General features: G+C 38.0%; 2 protein-coding genes across 13 annotated transcripts in view; both read left to right on the forward strand.

Moving 5' to 3' along the window:
• The first annotated feature begins 1,628 nt into the window (after positions 1-1,628).
• Positions 1,629-15,916, forward strand: PEX13 (peroxisomal biogenesis factor 13). Of its 2 annotated transcripts, XM_039347567.1 has the most exons (5): positions 1,635-1,784; positions 3,634-3,884; positions 4,352-5,049; positions 7,651-7,776; positions 13,726-15,916. In XM_039347567.1, exons 2-5 carry the CDS (start codon positions 3,880-3,882, stop codon positions 14,022-14,024), a joined length of 1,128 nt encoding a protein of 375 aa, XP_039203501.1. In that variant the 5' UTR covers positions 1,635-1,784; positions 3,634-3,879; the 3' UTR covers positions 14,025-15,916. The 2 variants fall into 2 exon arrangements, with proteins under 2 accessions (XP_039203500.1, XP_039203501.1); XM_039347566.1 differs by lacking the exon at positions 3,634-3,884 and having other exon boundaries at positions 1,629-1,784.
• A 160-nt stretch (positions 15,917-16,076) lies between these two features.
• KIAA1841 (KIAA1841 ortholog) overlaps positions 16,077-22,575 on the forward strand; it is a 36,909-nt gene continuing 30,410 nt past the window's right edge. The window contains exons 1-3 of one of the 11 annotated variants that reach the window (XM_039347556.1): positions 16,077-17,053; positions 18,289-18,337; positions 20,791-20,951. In XM_039347556.1, the coding sequence (XP_039203490.1) occupies positions 20,802-20,951 (150 nt within the window). In that variant the 5' untranslated portion in view covers positions 16,077-17,053; positions 18,289-18,337; positions 20,791-20,801. Of the gene's footprint in view, positions 17,054-17,113; positions 17,231-17,254; positions 17,394-17,936; positions 18,213-18,288; positions 18,338-18,406; positions 18,517-19,088; positions 19,778-20,790; positions 20,952-21,246; positions 21,372-22,575 lie in introns of those variants that run through there. The other 10 variants (XM_039347554.1, XM_039347555.1, XM_039347557.1 and 7 more) reach the window with 10 other exon arrangements.

The following is a 22,575-nucleotide window of genomic DNA, read 5'->3' on the forward strand; positions in this document are numbered from 1 at the left end:
TCAATGCTGTTTCAGAACTAAAATATATAAAGTGACCGAGTGGAAGGTTAAAAAAGTAAAATTAAACGTGTCCTTATTAGCCCTAAGATGGTCACGTAAACTCATTTTAAAGATAGCCCTACTTGATAATTTCATGAATCAACGGAATAAAAATATTGTCTTAATGTCGTTTTCAAATAAATTAGAAAATTTAAGGCAATGGTGCAATTAAAACATAGAGGCATATCTATTTAATATTTAATAAAAAAGTGGATCGGGCTTTTAAATCTCATATCATAAGAGTTTCTTTACTTAGGGTTTGGAGAAAATATTATAAAAGTGATTCTAAAGTACCACTATGGGCTATACCTTGGCATGCGATAGAAGGAATAAAAAGAGGGGTTAAAATGGACATGGTGTCTTATACACAGTTACTTAGATGGGATGGACAAAATTGGCAGTTAAAACTATTGGAAGAGTTAGTACATGAAAACATTACTTATACTTGGTTTCAATATAGGCAATTAGTAGATAGATGGAAGATGGATCGTAAGGTGGGTTTTCTCAGAGAAGATGAAAATTTTATTAAGCAAGTGAAGGACCAAAGACTAACTCATATTAAGAGAATTTATGGGGTTCTAGTGGAATTGGATTCAGAAACAGAATTAATTAAAGACTGTATGATCAGATGGGCGCAAAATTTTGGTGAACCAGTCCTACTGGATACCTGGGAAACCATTTGGGTGAGAAATGTTAAATTTACACAAGCACAGAATTTAAGGGAGAATTTTTATAAAATGTTTTATAGATGGCACCTTGACCCACAAAAAATGTCTTTTATGTACCCTGACCTACAGCCTAAATGTTGGAGATGTGGTTGTTTGGATGCCACCTACTATCACATTTGGTGGTCGTGTAGAAATATAAAAGCCTTTTGGATTAAGATATGGTGGAATATTCAAAGAATTTTTAGAAGGAGGGTAAAATTTACTCCACAATTATTTTTGTTAGGTATAGTTACTGATTGTGACACAAAGGAGGTTATATTGATGTTAAACTTGATTACAGCCGCAAGGCTGTTAGTAGGACAATACTGGAAAAAGGAATCTTTGCCTACTTTGCAGGAATGGTTTCTTAAAGTGTCTTATTTGGCGGAAATGGCAAAGATTTCGGCTTTTTTAAAAGAACAATCGCAAGAGAAATTTTTTGCTGTTTGGGATAAATGGATAAAGTTTATACAATTTAAATTGGATATAAAAAAATATTACTTAGCTTTTTTATAACTTTTATTTTTATATACATATATGTATCTTAGTTATATTTTCTTTTTTCATATAACTTTTTTATTTTTTTTAATTAAGCCTATATTCTGCTCTGGGAAGCTCCGGGGGGGGGAGGGAGTGGGGGTTTTGGGGGGGGGGTAGGGAAAGGATTGTTTTGTTTTGTTTAGTTTCTTGTCTATGTTTTTGTTGTATTGTTATTCTTTTGTTTTTTTGTAAAAATTTATAAAAATTTTCAATAAAAAAAAACAAAAAAAAACATAGAGGCATATTTGCGGAAGCGCTGCTTGGTTTCCTTCTCACGCTTCTCTTTGACTTGAATAAATAGGAAGCACGTATCACAGCCGGAAATAGTCGATCGACGCTTTGGTCGCGCGAGCTGATGAAGCCGGCGCGGTTCTGGCGTAAGTTCGATAGCTCGGCTCTCTCCAAAGAAGCAGGAACAGCGCTCGAGCGAGGGTCTCCTTGCACGGTGATGGCGGCCAATCAACCGCCTCCTCCCAAGCCGTGGGAGAACCGGCGGCTGTAAGTTTGGTGGTGGCTGCGGGTGCAAGGCGGGCGAGTAAGGAGCATAGAAGAAGAAATAGCTGTTCCACTTCAGAGCTTAATTATTACTACTTAAACGGGACCTTCCACGGAAAGGAGGGGGGGTGGCGGGTTTTTTTTAAGTGGAGCAGGGAAGGTACTCTGCGCATGCTTAGGTGCTTTTGTTCAAAGCTACGGATTGTGTTGATCGTTGAAAAAAATAAATTTCGGACACCCACTTTGATCTTTAAACTTCCGTCCCCGCCACTCTTCCAGATGCACTCGGTTGTTGATTAGATGAGGGTGCAAAAGGACAGCTGTTACTCCGTCTTCCACGTGAGGATGAGTGGAAGCAGACTGAAGGATTCCCCCCCCCCTCAAAATTCATTACTGTAGTTGTATTTCACACAAATTGTCCTCCGTACTCTAAGTCAAGACAAAGATAGTTTTTCCCCATAAAGTCAGGTGTTCCTCTTTTTTCTTCTCTGCTCCCTTAATCAGGTTTATTTCTAAGGAATTTTTTTTTTTTTTTTTTTGCTCTGGCATCATTGTGAATATTTGTTTTCTTTCTGTTTTTCCACCTTGGAATTTGTCAGCTCTGGATTGTGTCAGTCTATATCTGAACGAATGCTGAGTTGGTGGGTTAAGTTTGTGCAGTTAAGTTTTCTGGCTCCTGGATGTTTTAAATTTTGCTCTGAAAATTAATTTAAAATGATTTTTCTAGTGGGATTGTCCCTACTTAAAGTGCAACAGCTTGTTGGTTGCATAGTGTGCTAGTTTACACCTATTATGACATACTTGCTTTCCTCCTATTTCTCCCTTCTCCATTAAACAGGTGTGGTAGAGCAGTTTTTATTGCTTCCTACTTACGTTCTCTACATAATTAAGATTGCATAATATACCTGCATAAGCTGTATTTCTCTCCAGACTTAACTCGGGAGATAACTAAGTTTGGTCAATCCATAACCTTTACTGTACTCCAATTTTAAGACAATTATGAATATTTTTCATTGTTATTATATAGTAGATGTTTTATTTACTATAAATAAAAGAGAATCACATATTGTAACAGTATAAAAATCATATAAATACACAATTTTCCTTCATCTCATCTCATTCCAGACATTCTTTTTTTGAACTATTACCATCTTGCAGATGGTACAGGATAATAAAAACAAAGACAAATAGGCTGAAAAATAGTTCTTATCCCAGAGCTGTAACCATATTATATACTGTATAGTGCAACATAGAAGTGCAATATTGGGGGCAGCATAATGGTGAATAGAATATGAAGGATGTGTGTATGTAATGTATGTTTTTACTTGTGGTTTTTACTTGTGTGTAGTGTGCACTGTGGACAGCACTTAATTTAGTTGTGAGATACACAGTGACAATAAAGATATTCTATTATTATTATTATTATTATTATTATTATTATTATTATTATATTTTCTCCATAAAGTAGAAAGCATCTTGTCTAATGACTGTTCTGTAAAGTAATAAACTGTTGCAGATTTGTAATCACATATTCTTGTTTCTTTGCTGTACCGTATATGCCGGCGTATAAGACGACTTCCGGAAACGCTAAACTCAGCGCCAAAGACGGGGGTCGTCTTATACACCGAGTCGTCTTATACGCTGGAAATACTGGTAGTTTCCGGCGTATAAGACGACATTCTAGGAAGGCGACTGGGCGATAAAGACGGGGGTCATCTTATACGCCGGGTCGCCTAATACGCCGGCATATACGGTACTTGCCCATAAGAACACATTCATTCATACAGACACCTATGATTTTCCATCCCCCGACCCTTTCTTATTCTTACAACCTTCCTTTTCCCTGTACTAGCCATCATCACCATCCCAATTTAAAAGGAAAATAAGGTTCACTACTTTACTACTACTCTAGTATACTGATTAAAAAGAACTGATGAAGAACAAAAAGGAAAATTCACTGTTTCACTAGTGGAGTCAGTTACAAAAGAAAAGCCCCATCGACCAGTTTAAAGCACAAGGACATGTGGCTGTTAACCAGAGCAGAGGGGAATCTGCCACAGTATATATTTGCCAATTGGAGCAGAGATGCCTACTTCAAATGAGGTACAATAGTCACAATACATGGCACTGCCTGTGCTAGTGGAGATTGCACACTACTACTTTTGGCATGGAGTAATAAAATATGGGTGGCAGTTGGGTTGAGAATAATGCATATCCATGTTGTTTGGAATTGTTAAGTAGTCTCTGCTTACACTAAAGTAAGCAAGACATGACAATGCTTATATTTCATAGCCTCTCCTGCCTCCCTTTATTTCCTCTTTTTTTGTTTTTGTTTTACATCTGCAGAAGAACTGCTTAAATATTTGAATTTAAATTCAACAATGTTTATATTGAGTGCATCTGGAAATCTTTGTAAAAAGAATTTTAAATCCACTGCCCTGGGTAGGAGCAATTAAAAATGGTATAAAGGCATAGTTAGCATGAATTTATAAACATACACAGAGTGCATATGAATTATGTTTACTTTTAAGAATTATCCTATATATTAACAGAAGACTTCTGAATTTTAGATCTGCTGATGTAGGAGTCAGTCAAGTGACTAGACCTGGACAGCCCACACTCACTCGAATTCCGCCTCCTATTCTGCCAAGGCCTTCACAACAGACTGGGAGCACTGGTCTTAATACCTTCAGGCCTGCATATGGTAGCTCTTTTTCTGCAGGCTATGGCACATATGGGAATTCTTTTTATGGAAGTTACAGCCCATATAATTACGGATATGGTGGCTTGGGCTACAGTCGTTTTCGAATGGATGATATTCCTACTAGTCGATTTGTTCAACAAGCTGAGGAAAGCAGCCGGGGTGCATTTCAGTCCATTGAAAGCATAGTCCATGCCTTTGCCTCTGTCAGCATGATGATGGATGCTACATTTTCGGCTGTCTACAATAGTTTCCGAGCTGTACTGGATGTTGCCAATCACTTTTCCAGGCTCAAAATACATTTTACCAAGGTATTTTCAGCCTTTGCATTAGTCAGAACTATAAGGTATTTCTACAGATGGCTGCAGAGGTTACTGGGTATGAGAAGGAGCTCAGAGAATGATGATTTATGGGCGGAAAGCAAAGGAACTGTCGCCTGCATTGGTCCAGAAGATAAGGCAGCTAACTCTGCAAAATCCTGGCCCATTTTCCTATTTTTTGCCGTGGTTTTAGGCGGTCCCTACCTTATATGGAAGCTACTATCCACCTACAGTGATGATGAAACAGGTAAAGAAGATATCTATTTGATTTGAAATAGAAGCATTATTTTCTATCCTCTGGTATTTACGCTGTGGGGTATGAACAGAATTTGCAAACTACTTCAAATCTTGTTTAAATTAGAAAACTGAATCAATATTAAGACAACCTTTAATGACAAGTATGTTTATTTTAATTTTATTTATTTACATTTTACATTTCTAAACCACCCACCTCCCTCAAAGAGGCACTCTGGGCAATGTACATAAAAATATATATCAACCTTAACCACTCATCTCCCTCATACAGGGGCTCATTTTAATTTAACATTTGATTTAACATTTACAATTTAAAAAATTAAAATGTTAAGAGTTAAAATTTTAGAATTAAAAGTTTTAAAAGTTAGAAATGGTTTTAAGGATGCAAGAATAATTAGACCAGGGCTTTTCAACCTTTTCACCCATTGTACCACTTTTAGGATATGGCAACATCTGTGTATCACCAGTCGCCTAGCAAGGTGTCAAACACTTGATGACCCCCCCCAAAAAAAGGAAAAAAGTGATAAAGTACAGATAGTCCTTGACTTACAACAGTTCGCTTAGTGACTGCTCGAAGTTACAATGGGACTGAAAAAAGTGCCCCCCAAGCCACAGCCGAGCAAGACACCTGCCTGCCCACCCAGCAGTGCTCTTCCTCCTGTTCTAGGTTTTCATTGTGAGCATTTCTGTTGAGGATTGGCAGCGGGAGTGGGGTGGGGGGTGTTTGGTTTTTATTTCCCCCGTCTGCTGGGTGGTTGCAGCAGGTTTTGGTCACTTCACATGACCCTGGGACACTGACCATCATAAATGTGAATCAGTTGCCAAGCATCTGAATGTAAATCACAAGACCCTGGAGATGCTGCAACATTCCAGCTGATCGGCATTTCTTCTGGGCTCAGCAGAAGCGCCATGATCAGTGCTGCTTTTCAGCTGATTGGTGCTTCTTCAGGGCTCAGCAGAAGCACCAGGATCAGCACTGAGCTACAGCTGGAGCCTGGCGCTGATCCTGGTGCTTCCACTGAGCCCTGACAGCCCCGAAGAAGTGCCGATCTGCTGGAAAGCGGCGCTGATCCTGGTGCTTCCGCTGAGCCGACAGCCCTGCAGCTCCAGCCATCTCTCACTCAGGCTTGTGCGATGCTACAACCGGTTCAGCTCATTCCCCTCCCCCGCTACCACTTTTATAGGATGGTCGCGTACCACCTGCCAGCTGCCAATGTACCACAGGTGGTACCTGTACCACTGGTTGAAAAGCCCTGAATTAGACTATTAAAAATTCATTCGAGAGAGAGAGAATTTTAATAGGGTTTAATTGCATGCATACACGCACACACACACACATATGTACATACATACATACAGTCCTCAACTTACAGCAGTTCATTTAGTGACCTTTCAAAGTTATGGCACTGAAAAAAGTAACATGACCATTTTTCACACTTATGACCGTTGCAGCGCTCCCAAGGTCACGTGATCATAATTTAAATGCTTGGCAACTGACTCAATTTATGATGGTTGCAAGGTTCCAGGGTCATGTGATCAGCTTTTGTGACAAGTAAAGTCAGTGGGGAAGCCAGATTCACTTAACGACCCATTTATTAACAACTACAATGATTCACTTAACTATGGCAAGAGAAATTGTAAAATGGGGCAAAACTCACTTAACAAAAGGTATCACTTAGCAACATAAATTTTGGGCTCAATTATGGTTGCAAGCTGAGGACTACCTCTGTGTGTGTGTGTATATAGGAACCAATGCATGCATTTATGAATAGTTAGTACAATCTTGGTATCTTGTGGAAGAAAGAAGGTAGGTAAAAGGGATTTAGTCATTGTGAATTACCTTGATAATTGCCGGAATAGGTTGTTTATTTATTAAATGAATTATTTGCAACTTCATAGTTTAGGAATCACAAAGCATTTTAGAGAAGCTATAAAAGCATAAAATAAAAATGGGAAAGGATTAAAATCATTTCCTAAAATGACATAATGACAGGGAAAGGCCAACATAATTTTAAAAGTTTATTATTAGGACCTGGCATAATATAGTGTACAGCTATGAATAACCTGGATCTCAAGTGGTTTACTTGCCTTCTACAAAGCTTTTCAAAAGTCAAAGTGATTGTTGTAAATGTAGCTCCTTCCAAGATTTAAAAATAAGAGATCAAGATCAGGGATACTGGAGATCTAAATTATTTTAATAGAATTTGCAAGAAATTAAAAACAGACTAAGTTTTATAAGCATTACTCCATGCATATTAAACTTTGTTAATTTATTTATTTAATCTACATCCAGTCTTCTACAGAGGAATTTGAAGCCAGATTTCTTTGTTACTTGTTTGGACAACTTTGGAAAAATAAAAACTGGAGTTCTGTTTCCTTTTAATTTATATACCATAAACATTGGCCATTTGCATTGTGCAAACTTTACATTTCTAACTTTTAACTATTTACAGAGTGGCTTGCAAAAGTTTGAAGTGGATTTCCTGTATTTGGTTGTAAAGATTGTTCTTACATCATGCCTTTCAATAAGTTCAGGGATTGCACGCTCACCAGCGAGGTTATTGAACTACTTAATCTTTGTTCTGTGAAACAGTTTCCAGTGACTGGGCCAGTGGAGAGGATGATCATGTTGTTGGAAGAGCAGAATATGATTTCAATGCTATTTCAGAAGAAGAAATTTCTTTCCGTGCAGGTGAAATGTTAAAATTGGCACCCAAAGGTAAGATAAGTTTGTTTTAAAATAGTCCAGCATTCTCAAATTTCTGTAGAAATCAAAACAGAAAAGATATTTATCTTGTGGCTCAATTGAATAGTTAATGAGAAATTGGAAGAAAACTTTTTTTGATCTCATAGATGCAGAAGCACCTACTTGCAAATATTTATCAATAAAGAAGGTCCTTGTTCACATATTTTCATAGAAGTATCTGGATTTACACTATTAAGATTTGTTCACTGACTTAGCCAGTATATTAATTGGAGGCTTGAAGTTATACTGGTAGTCCATGACTTATGATTAGTCACTTAGCGTCCGTTCAAAGTTACAGTGGACCTCCTCAGAGCTATTTACGACCCGGTTTCAAAATTATGACAACCAGTGTGTGGGGGGGAGGATGATCATGTTGTCTCATGGTCGCATTTTCGGCATTTGGATTTTCAGCAAAAACACCCATCGGGTACAGTGTGCTTGCTTAGCAAATTGCCATGTTCACATAAAAGTAAAATTTAGTGCAGTTGTGTAGTAACTCACTTAACGACTGGCACAATTTATGACCATAATTCCAGCCTTAATTATGCTCATAAATTGAGGATTACCTGTATATAGTTGGGCCTTTACCATTAATTTCCTAAGATCTCTTCCAATCCATTCTGTATTCCTTCAACTATATCCCACATATCTACTAGTTTATATCAGGTTTTTTTTCTCATATTAATATTTATTTCCATCCAGATTTATCTGGAACTAAAGCCCATCCTTTCAGTGGAATATGCCAAGATAAACATGTCTAAAAGGTTAGCTAAGGATGCATTCACATTTATTTTTATTTATTAAATTTGTTTGCCACCTATTTCACCTTGAGGTAATTTTGAGTGGTTTACAGATAACAGTGTTCACTCTAAACATAGTTTATTTATTACTGTATATTTATATATTGGCCCATCTTGCAACTGCAACTCTAGGCAACCAATACAAGATTAAAAACCAATAGAATGAAAGAATAAATAATAACAAAACAAGTGATACCTGAAAGCCATGAGACATCGTCTAAGTACAGAAAAGTCAGTGAAACCACAATGAGGGCTCATCTATCTACAATCAAACCTACCTCTAGAGCAGGGGTGTCAAACTGCCGGCCCATGGGCCGGTTGCATCATGCGGAGGCTGCGCCTACCCCAGCTCTGGCAATGTGAAAAAAGCCGTGATACGTTGTGACACATCACGTGATGACCCCTGTGATCTAGAGGAACATCCATGTCTCCAACAATTTGTGAAATGCCAGCAAGGTCAGAGCCAAATGAATTTTAAGGAGTATGATGTTTCAGACAAAAGGCTACAATAGAGAAGACCCATATCCTGGTCCCTGCCAGATAGTACTGCTTAATGGAGGGGTCCCAGTGTGCATCCCTACCTAAGATCTGTTGAGCCAAGCAGAAACAGTAGTTGGAAAAAATGAGGTCCTGCAAATAACTAGAACCCATGCCATGAACAATTTTATAGGCAGTAACCATTACCTATGAATCAGAGGTTTATTCTTGTGTAAGAGGCTTGGTTTGTGTAACAAGTGAAATTAGGTTAAAGTGATGTTGGATAATTAAAGGTTTAATGTTTCTGTGACCTCAGTCATGCATGTAACATATTACATGACTATAACAGTTCTGCTTTTTAAATCTGGAAATAGGGTTTAGCATGTTGTATGAAGCTAGCCATAGCATGTAACCTAGATCAGGGCTTTTCAACTGGTGATATGTGGTACCGGTGGTACATTGGCACATGGCAGGTGGTATGCGGCCATGCCCAGCCTAGCCAAGTGTAGTGGGGGAGGGAACGAGCCAAAGTGGCACAGTGCAGGACTTGCTGTGAAAGAGTCCTCAGGATCTGCAGGATGGCTGGGGCGAGGCAAAGGCCCCAGGATCGACCCCTCTGGCTCACCCAGTACAGAAAGGAGGAGGAGGGGGCAGAGAAAGGAGAGGCTATAAAGAGAGGCAGTTTGGGCGATAGAGGGAGAGAAAAGCTCCAACTGGAGGAGTCAGCTGGAGCTGGATTGAAGGGAAAAGAATGGGGGGGGGGAAGGAGAGGAGATCAAGCAGGCCAGGAGCCTATCTACAACTTCTGTGGCAGCCATCTGTGCGGGGCGTGCACACAGGTGGCAGCGAAAACAGGCAAGAAAAGCAGCTGGTCAGGGGTCGCCCTCCATGAGGAATGAAGAAAGGCAGCATCGGCTGGAGGTGAGGCCCGGAGGGAGGGAGGAAGGAGATGGCAATGAGAAAGAGGGAGGTAGAGAGCAGGAGAGAGGGAGGGAAACAGAAAGCAAGGAATTGTTGGAAGGAAAAGCCAGGGGCTTGCTTTCCAGCCAGGAGGCTATACCTTTAAGAGGAAAAAAAAATGAAAGATGAACAACAAACTGGGAGTGTGGAAGGAGTCATATGTGATTTTGTGGCTCAGAAGTTCTGTGCAATGTGGGCTTTGTGTTTTTAAGGAGTGTTTGGCAATTTCTATTGTGGCTGATGGCTCCTGTTGGATTTTGGAGTGAGGGGTTACTAATTCTATTGCTCTGCTAGTGCTACCTGTAAGTTTTGCTGTAAGAGATTTTGAAATATTTTTGTCCTGAGTGGATTTTTCCTGTAGCATTTGTTTACTTATGAATGGAGCCATTTGGGGAGGCTGCCTTAATGGGCAGCCAGTACTTGCTACATTTGTTTTTGTTTTGTTTTTTTTAAGTGCTGGCTGCCAGCTCCTTAACTTTCCTTTCTAGCCAGTAGTTAATTCTTAAAGGGGAATGCACCTTTTTAAGCTAGTTCCCTCAGCGGCCTTGTCTTTTCTGTCTCTGGAGCAGTGGTTCTCAACCTGTGGGTCGGGACCCCATTTGGGGTCGAATGACCATTTCACGGGGGTCGCCAAACAAGGCTGTCCGCCATTTTTTCCCCCTTTTCTTTGGCCACGCCCCTGGCACCCAGTGATGTATAAGTGGTTGGGGGTCACCACAACATGGGGAACTGTATTATGGGGTCGCGGCATTAGAAAGGTTGAGAACCACTGCTCTGGAGGCTTTTCCTTGTTTGATAAATATATGGAAGAGGGAAAATATGGGGGGGGTTCAAATTCTTCCTTCAGAAGGAGGGTGATGAGAATGAGAAAGAGGGAGGCAGGGAAGGAGGGAGGGAGGGAAAGAGGAAGGGAGGATGGAGGGAGATTGGAATGAAAGGGAGGGAGAGTCTGAAGGAAGTCCCGCCTTAGCACTTGGCCACCAGCAGCCCTGGCATTGACTTTGCTTGTCAAAAGGTTGCAAAAAGGGATCACATGACCCTGGGACACTGTGACCATCATAAATATGAATCAGTTTCCAAGCATCCAAATATAAATCATATGGCCCTGGGGATGCTGCAATGGTCATAAGTGTAAAAAATGGCATAAGTCACTTCAATGCCATTGTAACTTTGAACAGTCACTAAGCGAATTGTTGTAAGTCGAGGACTACCTGTACTTTATAACTTTTTTTGTTTTTGGGTCATCAAATTTTTGACACCTTGCTAGGTGGTACTCGAATATTGTCATATCCTAAAAGTGGTACAATCAGTGAAAAGCCCTGACCTATATGATATCCCAAACTGCTGCAAGCAGTCCTCTTTATCCCGGCCAGTGTCTTCGCCACCAGTATAGTTGCTGGACTGCTAGCTGTTCCCAAATTGTTCTGCCCTGAGACCAGAGCAATTCTTAGCTGATGTGTGAAGCTATTGTTTAGGAAAATAAACCAAAATTGGCATTGATCATGGTTATGGCAGAAGATCTCCACCACCAGGCCACCTGCCAATCATTTTGGTTTTTAGCCTTTCTGTTCAATCTACTCAGTTTTTCTAATTTTAATTATTTTTTTTAGTATTTTTTACCTTTTATTATACTGTAAGTTACTCAGTTGCTGTATCAAGTGAAATGGGTGGCATAGAAATTTAATAAATCAAAAGGGGAAGGTTGGAGATTGGGGGGGGGGGGAAGTATAGAATACAGCTAGGTCCAGCTACCTCTCACAAAGAGGCATTTACGTCTGTTTGTACTCAATCATTGCTATCTCCTGGGAGGTCTGGTTACAGCAGAAGAGGCATGGATCTTACCCACAGGTGGCAGAATCTAACTTTCCAAGGACTCTATTGGCCTCCTCAGGAGTATCTAAACTCTGCCCAAATAACTTGACAAGATTGAACCCCAGTCATCTCTACAGGACCAGCACAGTTGCAGTCCAGCTCTAAATAGATATAAACAACTTTAACCATCAGCTACATACTGTAATTTTATTGATTTGATTTGATTTATCTAATTCTCGCCACAACTCTGCAATAGATTCCTCAAACCTTCCTTATCCAGAAGGGATCAAGTAACCAGAAACAAGATTGCATTTAGGCAACAGTCCTGCATTAATAACTGTACATACAACCATTTGCAGTGGTTGCATTTAAAAATATTCCCTAGATTATGTTTAAAAAACAAGACAACCTCTGCTTTTAAGGTCAGACTCTAAAAGCCATGACAAATACACAAAAAACCAATTGGGAAATGTGGGAGCAAATTGACGATGCCTGAATAAGTTCGCCAATGACAATATATCTATTTTGAATCTGGCTATATTTTTCTTAAGGATCATGGTTGTACTGCTTCTATTCCCTATTGGTTTGGTATCTTTTCCTTATTTTCTGTTCATGAGTTCAAGACTAATGCTGCTCTTCTCAAGTTCTGAACTCTATAGTTTTACAGTTGGGTTAAAGATACTAAGCAGTCACTAACTCAGGAGTCACATTGGTCTTTAGCATTAAGCTCTTTGAAGTAGCCATTCAGTATTGTGTAAATTCAGTCATAACTAGCTGAGAGAGAGAAACCTGGAAGATAGAGGTACTATGGATGAACAGGACAGGAAACTGAGATTAAACTTAGCTTTGCACTGCCACCAAAAGAGCAAGTTTATAGTATGGAAGTACACCTTGATTTTCTGCTGTTGGATTATAGATGGCAAAAATGGCAAGGTACAATTCCATGCAGTTGTGCCTGGTACACATGATATTCCAGCTATAGTCTCTATAGTCCAGTTGACTGTTATTCACACCTTGATTATACTATCATTTTGACTTTGACAATATACAGGTAATCCTCAACTTACAACCACAATTGAGCCCAACATTTCTGTTGTTAAGTGAAACATTTGTTAAGTGAATTTTGCCCCATTTTATGACCTTTCTTGTCACAGTTGTTAAGTGAATCACTGAAGTTGTTAAGTTAGGAACACAGTTGTTACGTGAATCTGGTTTCCCCATTGTCAGAAGGTCACAGAAGAGGATCACATGACCCCAGGACACTTGAACCATAATAAATGTGAATCAGTTCCCAAGCATCTGAATTTTGAATATGTGACCATGGAGATGCTATAATGGTCATAAATGTGAAAAATAATCATGTTACTTTTTTCAATCACATTATAACCTTGAACAGTCACTAAATGAATTGTAAATCAAGGACTATCTGTACTACCCCAAAAGGGACAATCTGTGTTAAATATGACTACTAGGTTGTTAACTGGAATAAGTTACAGGGATTCTCGTGAACTGCAGTGCACTGAATGTTTTGCACAGATTGCCAGTTTATTTGCAAACCTATAAAATGGGTTAGGATCTGACTATCTAAAAAGACCTCTACTCCTAATAGAAATTTGGTTGTTGAGATATGTAAATGAGTCCCTTTAAGAAACACCTTCACTGTCTTTTTTGTTTAAACATTAATTTTGATAATTTAACTTTTGCTAACTATAAACATTCTTCAGATAGGTTTTCATTGCAATTTGAAAAGCTTTAGGAGAATTATATAAATCCAATTTAACTGTCTTAAGTTCTCTAATACACTTTTATTAGTTCTCTGTCATTATATATAAGAATTTTCTGGTAATTGCATGTGTTTTGTTTTTCTTACCAGAACGACAACCCAAGATACGTGGCTGGCTTTTGGCCAGCCGTGACGGTCAAACAACAGGACTCATACCAGCTAATTATGTCCGAATACTTGGTAAAAGAAAAGGGAGAAAAACCTTAGAGATAGAGAAGATTGCAGAGCATCAATCCTCAATCAGCAATACTTCTCTGGGTCAAGAAAGCACGACTGCTGATGCTTTGGAGGAGCAAGAGGCTGCTTTTGAGTCTGTTTTTGTGGAAACAAACAAAACCCCTGTCAAATCAAACTCTCCTCTGCTTAGTGGAAATAAAGACGATTTTTGATGTTTGAAGATTTATCAGAGATATTGGACTGCATTCACCAATAATACTTTAGGGTAGCCATTTGGTAGTAAGTAGCAAAACGCTAAAATTATTGACACTATCCAGGTAATGTGCTATTCACACCTGGTAGCATCAGGCATAGGGATATTTGTCATTGGCTGTAAATCCTGTTAGGTTCATTGAACATTAGGCTGTTGGGTAAGGCATGCTAAGGGCCATTGTGTGATCTCAGACATTGGTGAACTGTAGAGTCAACATATCGTATTCTGATCTGAAGAAGCTGACATTAAGGCTTCAGATAGATCCTGAAGCCACTTTTTGAAGTCTAAAGAATCTGCTCCATATAGTAGCATTGTGGTGAAAAACTGTTTTCAGAGGTTTTGACTGTACCTTGTATCTGTCATTTTTGTACATTTTTGTGAGATATAAGGAAAAATGTACAGGGTTGAAACTAATGTGCCCACTGGATAGAAACAAATATATGTAATATGCTTTTAAAAACCAGTAAAAAGTCCATCTAATTATAGTTCTACGGTATATACTGATAGATTTCTTTTTATATGCCTCATTATGAAAGCTGGGGATTTTTTTACTGCTCTATAGCATTGCATTTGAAGCCTGATGTAATCCTCTTAATTTGGATTGGAAGTTACTTGCTATATGTTAAAAGCCACATTGCCACATGTTCTTCCAGATACATTATGTAACAATTTCCCTGCATCATTTTACTGAAACATGTTCTGTCAAGAATACTTCACAAAGGCTCAAGCTCAGCATAAATTGGCAATATCTATGTGTTTTAAAGTTAATTATGTCATTGTCGCATGCAGTCTGAGCCTAGTGATTGATAAAAATGATAAATACCGGTACATGGTTTTCTGTAGTTAGTTTCTTCAGTTGCAAATGCCAACTATGTTGTTTCACTTACCATTCTGTTTAGTAAATCTGTAGTAATTGCTCTAGTAAGAATGTTGAACATGGCTTATGTATCCAAAATGTATGAGGTGTTGTTTACAAAGCCATATTGATATGAAGATAACACTTCTGCTCATAAAAATCACATTTTAAAGTAGTGATAGCTTAAAATACTTTGAACTTACAATGCAACAAAATTATATATTAATTTTTTTCTCTATTTTGGAATAAATGTATTTCCAAATTGAAAAATACAAATTGATATCCTTAATTTTAAATTAAAATTCTTCTATACATATTTTATTTGCAGCTTTGCTACAAACCTTTTTTTAAGAATTCTAAACAGCTTTGTATCTTCAGGCAAATTACAGCACAGAACAAAGAGCTCAAATGAGTGTACCTTATGTGGAAATACTTTTTTCCTCATACTTTTCATATTTAGTCAATCTGCTAAGGACCTTGAGAGAAGATTTTTTTTTCTGATCCCTTTCATTTAGTGAAGAAGCAGTAATTTCTAATTAAAATATTTGAATTTGTAATTTGATAAGATTAATAGCTAAAAGCCACAGAAATGAAAAACTAGGATTAGACTCAAGGTGGGTCGGACCTGAATAATCAATTGCACACATTTCTTTATTATTAACATGGTTATGGGTTTGCATGAAGCTCTGCAATATAAATTGGTACCCCAGTTTTCCTCCAAAAACATGCTAAGAAAGTTAGATGTTGATATGGATGTTGATATGGATCTAGTACCTAAAATCAGATGTTGATATGGATCTAGTAAAGATGTTGATATGGATCTAGTACCTAAAATCAGTTTTTCTTGCCTACTGATTACCTAACATCTGGTGGTAAAAAGAGTAGATTCCAGATTGTAACTAACTTTTAAATCAAGGTTTAAAAGATTTGATTTTTCTGATACTTTACTATTATAAATGTGTTGAATTCTAATAAAAAGGATTATCCACTTTCAATAAAAAGTTGAATAGTCTTGAATTTGATAGGTTTCTTGGGAAGTTTACTTGAATTTACTATAATCTTTATTATATGTGAATTTACTTCAGTCTAGGGCAAGTGTGTCAAACTGCCGGCCTGTAGGCTGGTTGCATCATGCAGAGGCCACACCCACCCCAGCTCCAGCAATGCAAAAAAAGTTGTGATACGTTGTGACACATCATATAGGGAGTTATTACAATTTATTCGTTCGACCTCTGTCTGAAGTTTTGGCCATTGCAGCCCCCTATGGTCACATAATAAGAATTCATGAACTTGACAGCCTGCATGCGCTTATGAATGCAAGGGCACTGCAACCACTCCCATCCCACTATTTTCCCCCATCTGCTCTTTTGGCTTCCTGCCACCCTGCACTCCTTACACCAGTTCACCTGTTCCACCTTCATAGAAGGGCAGATCTAAAAGTTTGGTCAGGTGGAAAATTTTCAGTCAACAGAAATTTGAAAGGGAGTCTGGGTGATATAAACGTAAAATAGGGCTAATATGTTTTCTAATTATGATTATATGCTTTCAGGCCTGTTTGCTCTTAGCTACCACATAGCTTGATATATTTCTAACTAAAGAAAATAAATATTGACTTGCAAGGTATAATTTTAACTACACATTTAAAAAGATAGAAGAAAAATTGGTTAACTTCTAGCTGCATTCTAGTTCCATTCGTCTTGCATCTTGATAACACGTTTAATAAAGGTTGGCCAGAATTACATTTACCGGAGCAAGAGACGATATAGCAAAGTTTGCATGAGGCGCGTGGCGGTCTACCTCTAATCTATATTCTACGGCTACGCCCTTTTCTAAACTGCTCTTCTTCGCAATCAACCCCTAACCATCACTCCTTCCTATTCGACTATTCCATTTTCCTTTCAACCAGGGAGCGCCCTGACTGAAAAAATGATCTAAGCTGCATTATAGGGCGCTGTCGCTTGTTGCTAGGTGACCAGACGCGAAAAGGCAGGGCGGAAGAAAGAGTGAGAAAAAGCTCCAGCAGACAAGGCCGCTGCACTGCGACAAAAACGAAAAGGAGAAGGCGCGCGTGCGTTAGCCTTCCTGATTTGCTATAGGCTCGTTGGGACCCCGGGAAGGCGAGATATAGCGAGGTGAGGCGCGTGGATTGGCTAGTTAGGGTATGAATGACTGAATATTTCTCTCTCTCTCTCTCTCTCTCTCTCTCTCTCTCTCTCTTTAATCAGAAAAGGGCGGTATTAAGAGACCGGGTAGTCTGTCAAAGGCTAAAGAGGCTGTGAGAGCAGGTGGATGGGCGAGAGCACGGGTGGGTGAGTGAGTTAGTAGGAGCTATAAAATAGCCGAATTCCTCTGTCTCCCAGTTTAGTATAAGTGACTCAGATGGAGCAGCACTTTCCCTAACTCATGATGTATCTGATTGCATGATATCTTCGATAGTGGTGTATTTAAAAAGGTTCATTTAAAAAAAATATTGTGAGTCTCTTGATTTCCAATGTTTTTTAATAGTAAAATTCCTAAAGAGGTAGGAATGTTATGAAGCTATTGTTAGAATTCAGTAAATGAATTCCTATAGGGATTTTTAAATATATACTGTATGTATATATTACAGTTGGGTGCATAGTCACCCAGATGTTTAGACAGGACTTGGCATTTTTATTCTGGGATCGATAGATATTGTTTGATAGTGTTAGAGGTACCATCACAAGTATAGCTGCCCTTTGCAATTGACTGATGGTAATGTCAGTGCCAGTATTTAAGACTGCTTGGTATTTTTGGATTGAATCCAAAGCTCTTACCGTGTTACCATTTGTACTAGCTTTGCTTTCTTATTACTTACAGTCCTGAGAGTTGAAAATTAAAAAAAATGAAAACGTTTTTGCAATATTTGTATTACCTTAAATGTTTATGTGTACCTTGGAATAAAAATATAATTCTTACCATAACAAAATGGGAGAAGTCTCAGGATTTGAGGAGAGAGGGTGACATACTTGTGCTTGTGTGTTTGATATCCTGAGAAGTGTGTAGATTAGAACATTCTCTCCACTTTGTGTGAATGAAGTGATAGCTGCTGCTCATTTCATGAGTGTTTCAGGCTTTCTTGCACAAAAGGGGGTGGGGAGGATGAAGAGATGAAGGAAGACTCAGAGAATGAAAAAATATGTCGGCTGTTATAGCCAAGGATGGGTCAAGTTCAGTTTAGGATGCTGTATGCTCTAAACTTAGAATTAAAAGTGTGGCTTGCTTTCTGAAAATGATTGATCAAGTTGACGTTGAGGTTCTACCTCCACTCAGGTTATAATTTACTTCTCTCTTATGTAATATTGTTATTTAGGTTTGAGCAATGAATTCTCTATTTCTTAATTTACAGGAATTTACCTATTGGTTTTCAAGGAACACCCTTTTGAATCATACTTCCGGTAATTGATACTATCTGTGTCCTTCTCCCTTCCTGATATTTCATTTTCTGCGTCTGTTTATGCAATTGGGGATTAGGGCTGTCAGGAAATAAATGAAAGATTAGACCTTAAAGGCATTCTAGACATTGGAAAGATGCTTCTTCCAACTAAATAGTCACTGCAGTTTATAAGAACTAAAGGTAATCCAAGTAAACTAAATGGTGATGTAGAATGTGGGCTACTTCATTTTTTTCAGCTTTTGTTCTGGGAAAGTCCATTTGTTTCACTTATATAGTCCTTTCTGCAATTCCATTTAGCATCACTAACCTAACTTAAAAAAATACAGGACTATAAGGTTTAATTTTTCATCATTTCCATGTTCAAATAAAGCTTAAATTGTTTGACAGAGACTGTATTTCTTCATAAAAGTACAGGACAAAAATTAGATTGAGAGCAATTCCTGCCCTTAAAATGCACATAGAAAAGAAAACCTGTTCTCTAATTAATTATGTGGCAAATGATCTCAAGTTTCTTAATTTTAGATATATAATATTCTGGATGGGCAGTTTGTACTAGAGATGTTTGCTGTGGCAATAGTGACAATATTCTGTACTATTAGCTTTTTTATTTTTGGTCCCCTTTGTAAGGGTTCTCTGCTCTCCAAGGATACACCATAGTGTAGCAAATCTTACAGTTGCCTTTCCCAACAATAGACTATTGCTCTGAGTCAACTACACCTTTCTAGGACTTTGCAATGTGATTTGTCCTTAAAGATGCCTTTAACATTCAATCCTTTAATATTATAATATTGTTTAAATGCTCGTTTCATAAAGACTCATAGTCTTTAAAGTGATATATAACCTATGTTTTATCAAAAGTTTGTGCACTCTCATTGGGATGAAGTGTTCTTTCAGTGTGGTCGCTCCTTTTCTAGTTACTGCCAAGCTCCAGGCAAACACTTTAGTTCCAGCTGGACTCTCATCTGAATATGTGATGGTTGGTTGTGATTGTGGTAATTGAATGATAGTCCTCTTGCTTCCTCATAATAGCTGTCCATCTTTAGACCCCTTTTGCTTATCACCTTTCCTACTATATATATGCCCTCACACATACACTCAGTCTTAGCATTTGTGTTTCTGTTTTGAGAAGGTAGATGGGCTGCTTCTGTACTTCCTCGCATCCTTGAAAATGCTAGGGTGTGGCTCAGTTATAGGCAGCTGCAACACTGGCTTCTATGCCTTTGAGTAAATGTATGAATGAATATCTGAATGCATGGAGGAACTGAGGGGGAAAAGCTTGTTTCTATGACTGCAACTAGTTCTAAAAAGAGCAGGCAGAAATCCCAACTTCATTCCTTCACATTCCTTGTTTAGTTTAAACAGTTTGTTAATTATTTTGTTCTGCACTAGTCTTTAAATAAAGTTTGACTGACTGCCAATTGTTTATCCCCAGTTTTTTCAGGTAAATATTAACACTAGGACATTTCCTATATGTGGCTGACTTTTCTCCAATGCTATCAGAAAACTGAAAGCACAAAACATTTTCAATGTTTAGATTTTATTAATGTTTCATGTCTTTTATTGTCAGTGTTCTCTTTCTGAGTAATTTTTTAAAACTTGCATGCTAATGGAGAACCTACTTTAGTAATATTGAAATGGTATATGATTTCAAATGTGTACTACTAAAAATCATGGACTGGGTAGTAAACGCTTTGAAAACATTGAGTCTTAAGACTTAAGATTTGATTCCAGAAGAGTAGCTGTTAAGCCTACTCTAAAAATAAAATAGCTTTTATTTGAATAAAAAACATTCTATCAATACATTTTTATTTCTATTTTAGAGTGGTTATTTTTGTGATGTCCTATGACTGAAACTTATTTTATTAAAAAATAGAATAATGCAAGTTAATTCTGTCTGAGTAGTGAGATTTCAGATTTGAGATGAGTATTCTTGCAAGAAGAGAATTGTTCAAAATCATCCATTTATTGCTGCTTTTTTTCTTAACATGATAAGTGATGTATATCACTTTAATTAAAATTTTTACACTTTGGGGGGAAATTGTTTTAAAGTCTAATGTTACCTGACTTACTTCTACAGTAATTCAATTATTTGATAATACTGCTGCCATAGTAATATCAGATTTTATATATTTTACTTTTTTATGTTCGTACCGTAGCCTTTCCCCTGTACAACTAGTGAACATACCAGCCTGATGTGGCAGGATTGGGGGAGGTGGATCAGAATAAGAAAAAATAATGTGATGGGACAATCCTCAGCACTCCAAGATGGACACTGATGTTTCTGTGCTCCCATGTTGGCAACAATACAATAAATAGTTAATTAGTTTTGGGTGCATATTTATCCAAAGAAAGCTTCTCTTTCCTTATAGGTTACATAACAGCTATTATATAATTAGGCAAACCAAAATTATTTAAACAGTATGAGAATTTTTAAATGTTCATGTCTTTTTCCAGTGCCAAAAAAAATGAACCATGGATATATAGAAAATAATAATGTCCCACACGACAATAATCAAATGGTTTTGGATATGATTCTTTGTTCTTTACTTGGAGTTCCTCAGCCTGTCAACTGGGAAAATGTGGCAAGATTGGTTCCAGGGTATTCATCCAAAGAGGTAGGCTTCTTTTTTTTCTCCTAACTTTAGCAGAAAAATTATTTTTAAGGAAGTTCAAGTTGGAAATGTTGCTTACTAGTCTTTATGCATGTCACAGGTCTGTTATAAATTCAGTGCTTGAACATAAATTCTCCAGTACAAGCAATATTTTAACTACTGCTTCTGGAACTTCAGTTTCAGACAAGAGAGGAAAAATATTTACTTTTTGCAGTTCAGTGTATGTTTAATATCAAGAGCTGCTTTTTGTAAGATGGGTGGCTATACAAATTTTATTAATATTGTACATCTTTTTCAGCTCATAGATGTATACAGTGATTTACATTAGAAACAAAGATAGCAGATTCAATCAAAACTACAGTGAAGCTGAACTTCTGTGCACAAGCCTCTTGTCAACTTAATAATGTCTTCATTCAAATACAGGTAGTCCTTGTCCTACAATAGTTCATTTAATGACCATTCAAAGTTACAGTGGCACTGAAAAAGTGACTTATTACCGTTTTTCACAGTTATGACCTTTGCAGCACCCCCATAATCATGTGATCAAAATTAAAATACTTGGCAACTGGTTCTTATTTATGACTGTTGCTGTGTCCCAAGGTCATGTGATCACCTTTTGTGACCTTCTGACAAGCAAAGTAATGGGGAAACTAGATTTATTTAACAACGAGGTTACTAACTTATGCAATGATTTACTTAACAACGGTGGCAAGAAAGGTCATAAAACAAGTCATAAAACTCACAACAAATGTCTCACTTAACAACAGAAATTTTGGGCTCCATTGTGGTCATAAGCTGAGGACTACCTGTACAAATAAATATAAATATATAAATATAAAAGTAAGATTGGAGCAGAATGACTAAGGGTAAGGAAAATCAGTGGAAGCAGGAACAAGTTCTGATTTCCTCCTGACATCCCCATTGAGTTTTCTTGTAGGAATCTGGCAGGGAACATTAAAATCTCCCTCCTTCCTTCCTTCCTTCCTTCCTTCCTTCCTTCCTTCCTTCCTTCCTTCCTTCCTTCCTTCCTTCCCCCCACCAGCAGGGCAGGTAAGTGTGTATTGCTGGGTGGGAAGAGAGAACAAGGGATTGTGAGACTGGCTGGGAAACTTTCACAGAATGTTGAAAAAAAAGATCACATGACTATAGCAGCAGTCAGCAACACAGAGCAGCTAGTAGCACTAAAGCAGCCACAATAGGATCTTGGAGTCCTAGTGGACAATCACTTAAATATGAACCATATTTCAGTGTGCTGCAGCTGCCAAAAAACCCAACACAGCTTTTTTGGCAGCTGCTAGGCTGCATTAACACAGGGATAGAATAAAGATCACATGAAGTGTTAATATCACTTTACAATGCCTTGGTAAGGCCACACTTGGAATTCTGCATCCAGTTTTGGTCACCACAATGTAAAAAAAATGCTGAGATTCTAGAAAGAATACAGAGAAGAGCAACAAAGATGATCAGAGGAATGGAGGTTAAAATATATAAAAAACGATTGTTGGAATTGGGTATGTCTAGTTTAATGAAGAGAAGGACTAGGTATGACATAATAGCAGTGTTCCAATATCTCAGGGGTTGCCCCAAAGAAGAGGGAGTCAAGCTATTCTTCAAAGCACCCGAAGGC

This window comes from Crotalus tigris, unplaced genomic scaffold, assembly GCF_016545835.1.
Source record: "Crotalus tigris isolate CLP2741 ecotype Arizona unplaced genomic scaffold, ASM1654583v1 scf7180000018085.976183, whole genome shotgun sequence".
NCBI lineage: Eukaryota > Metazoa > Chordata > Lepidosauria > Squamata > Viperidae > Crotalus > Crotalus tigris.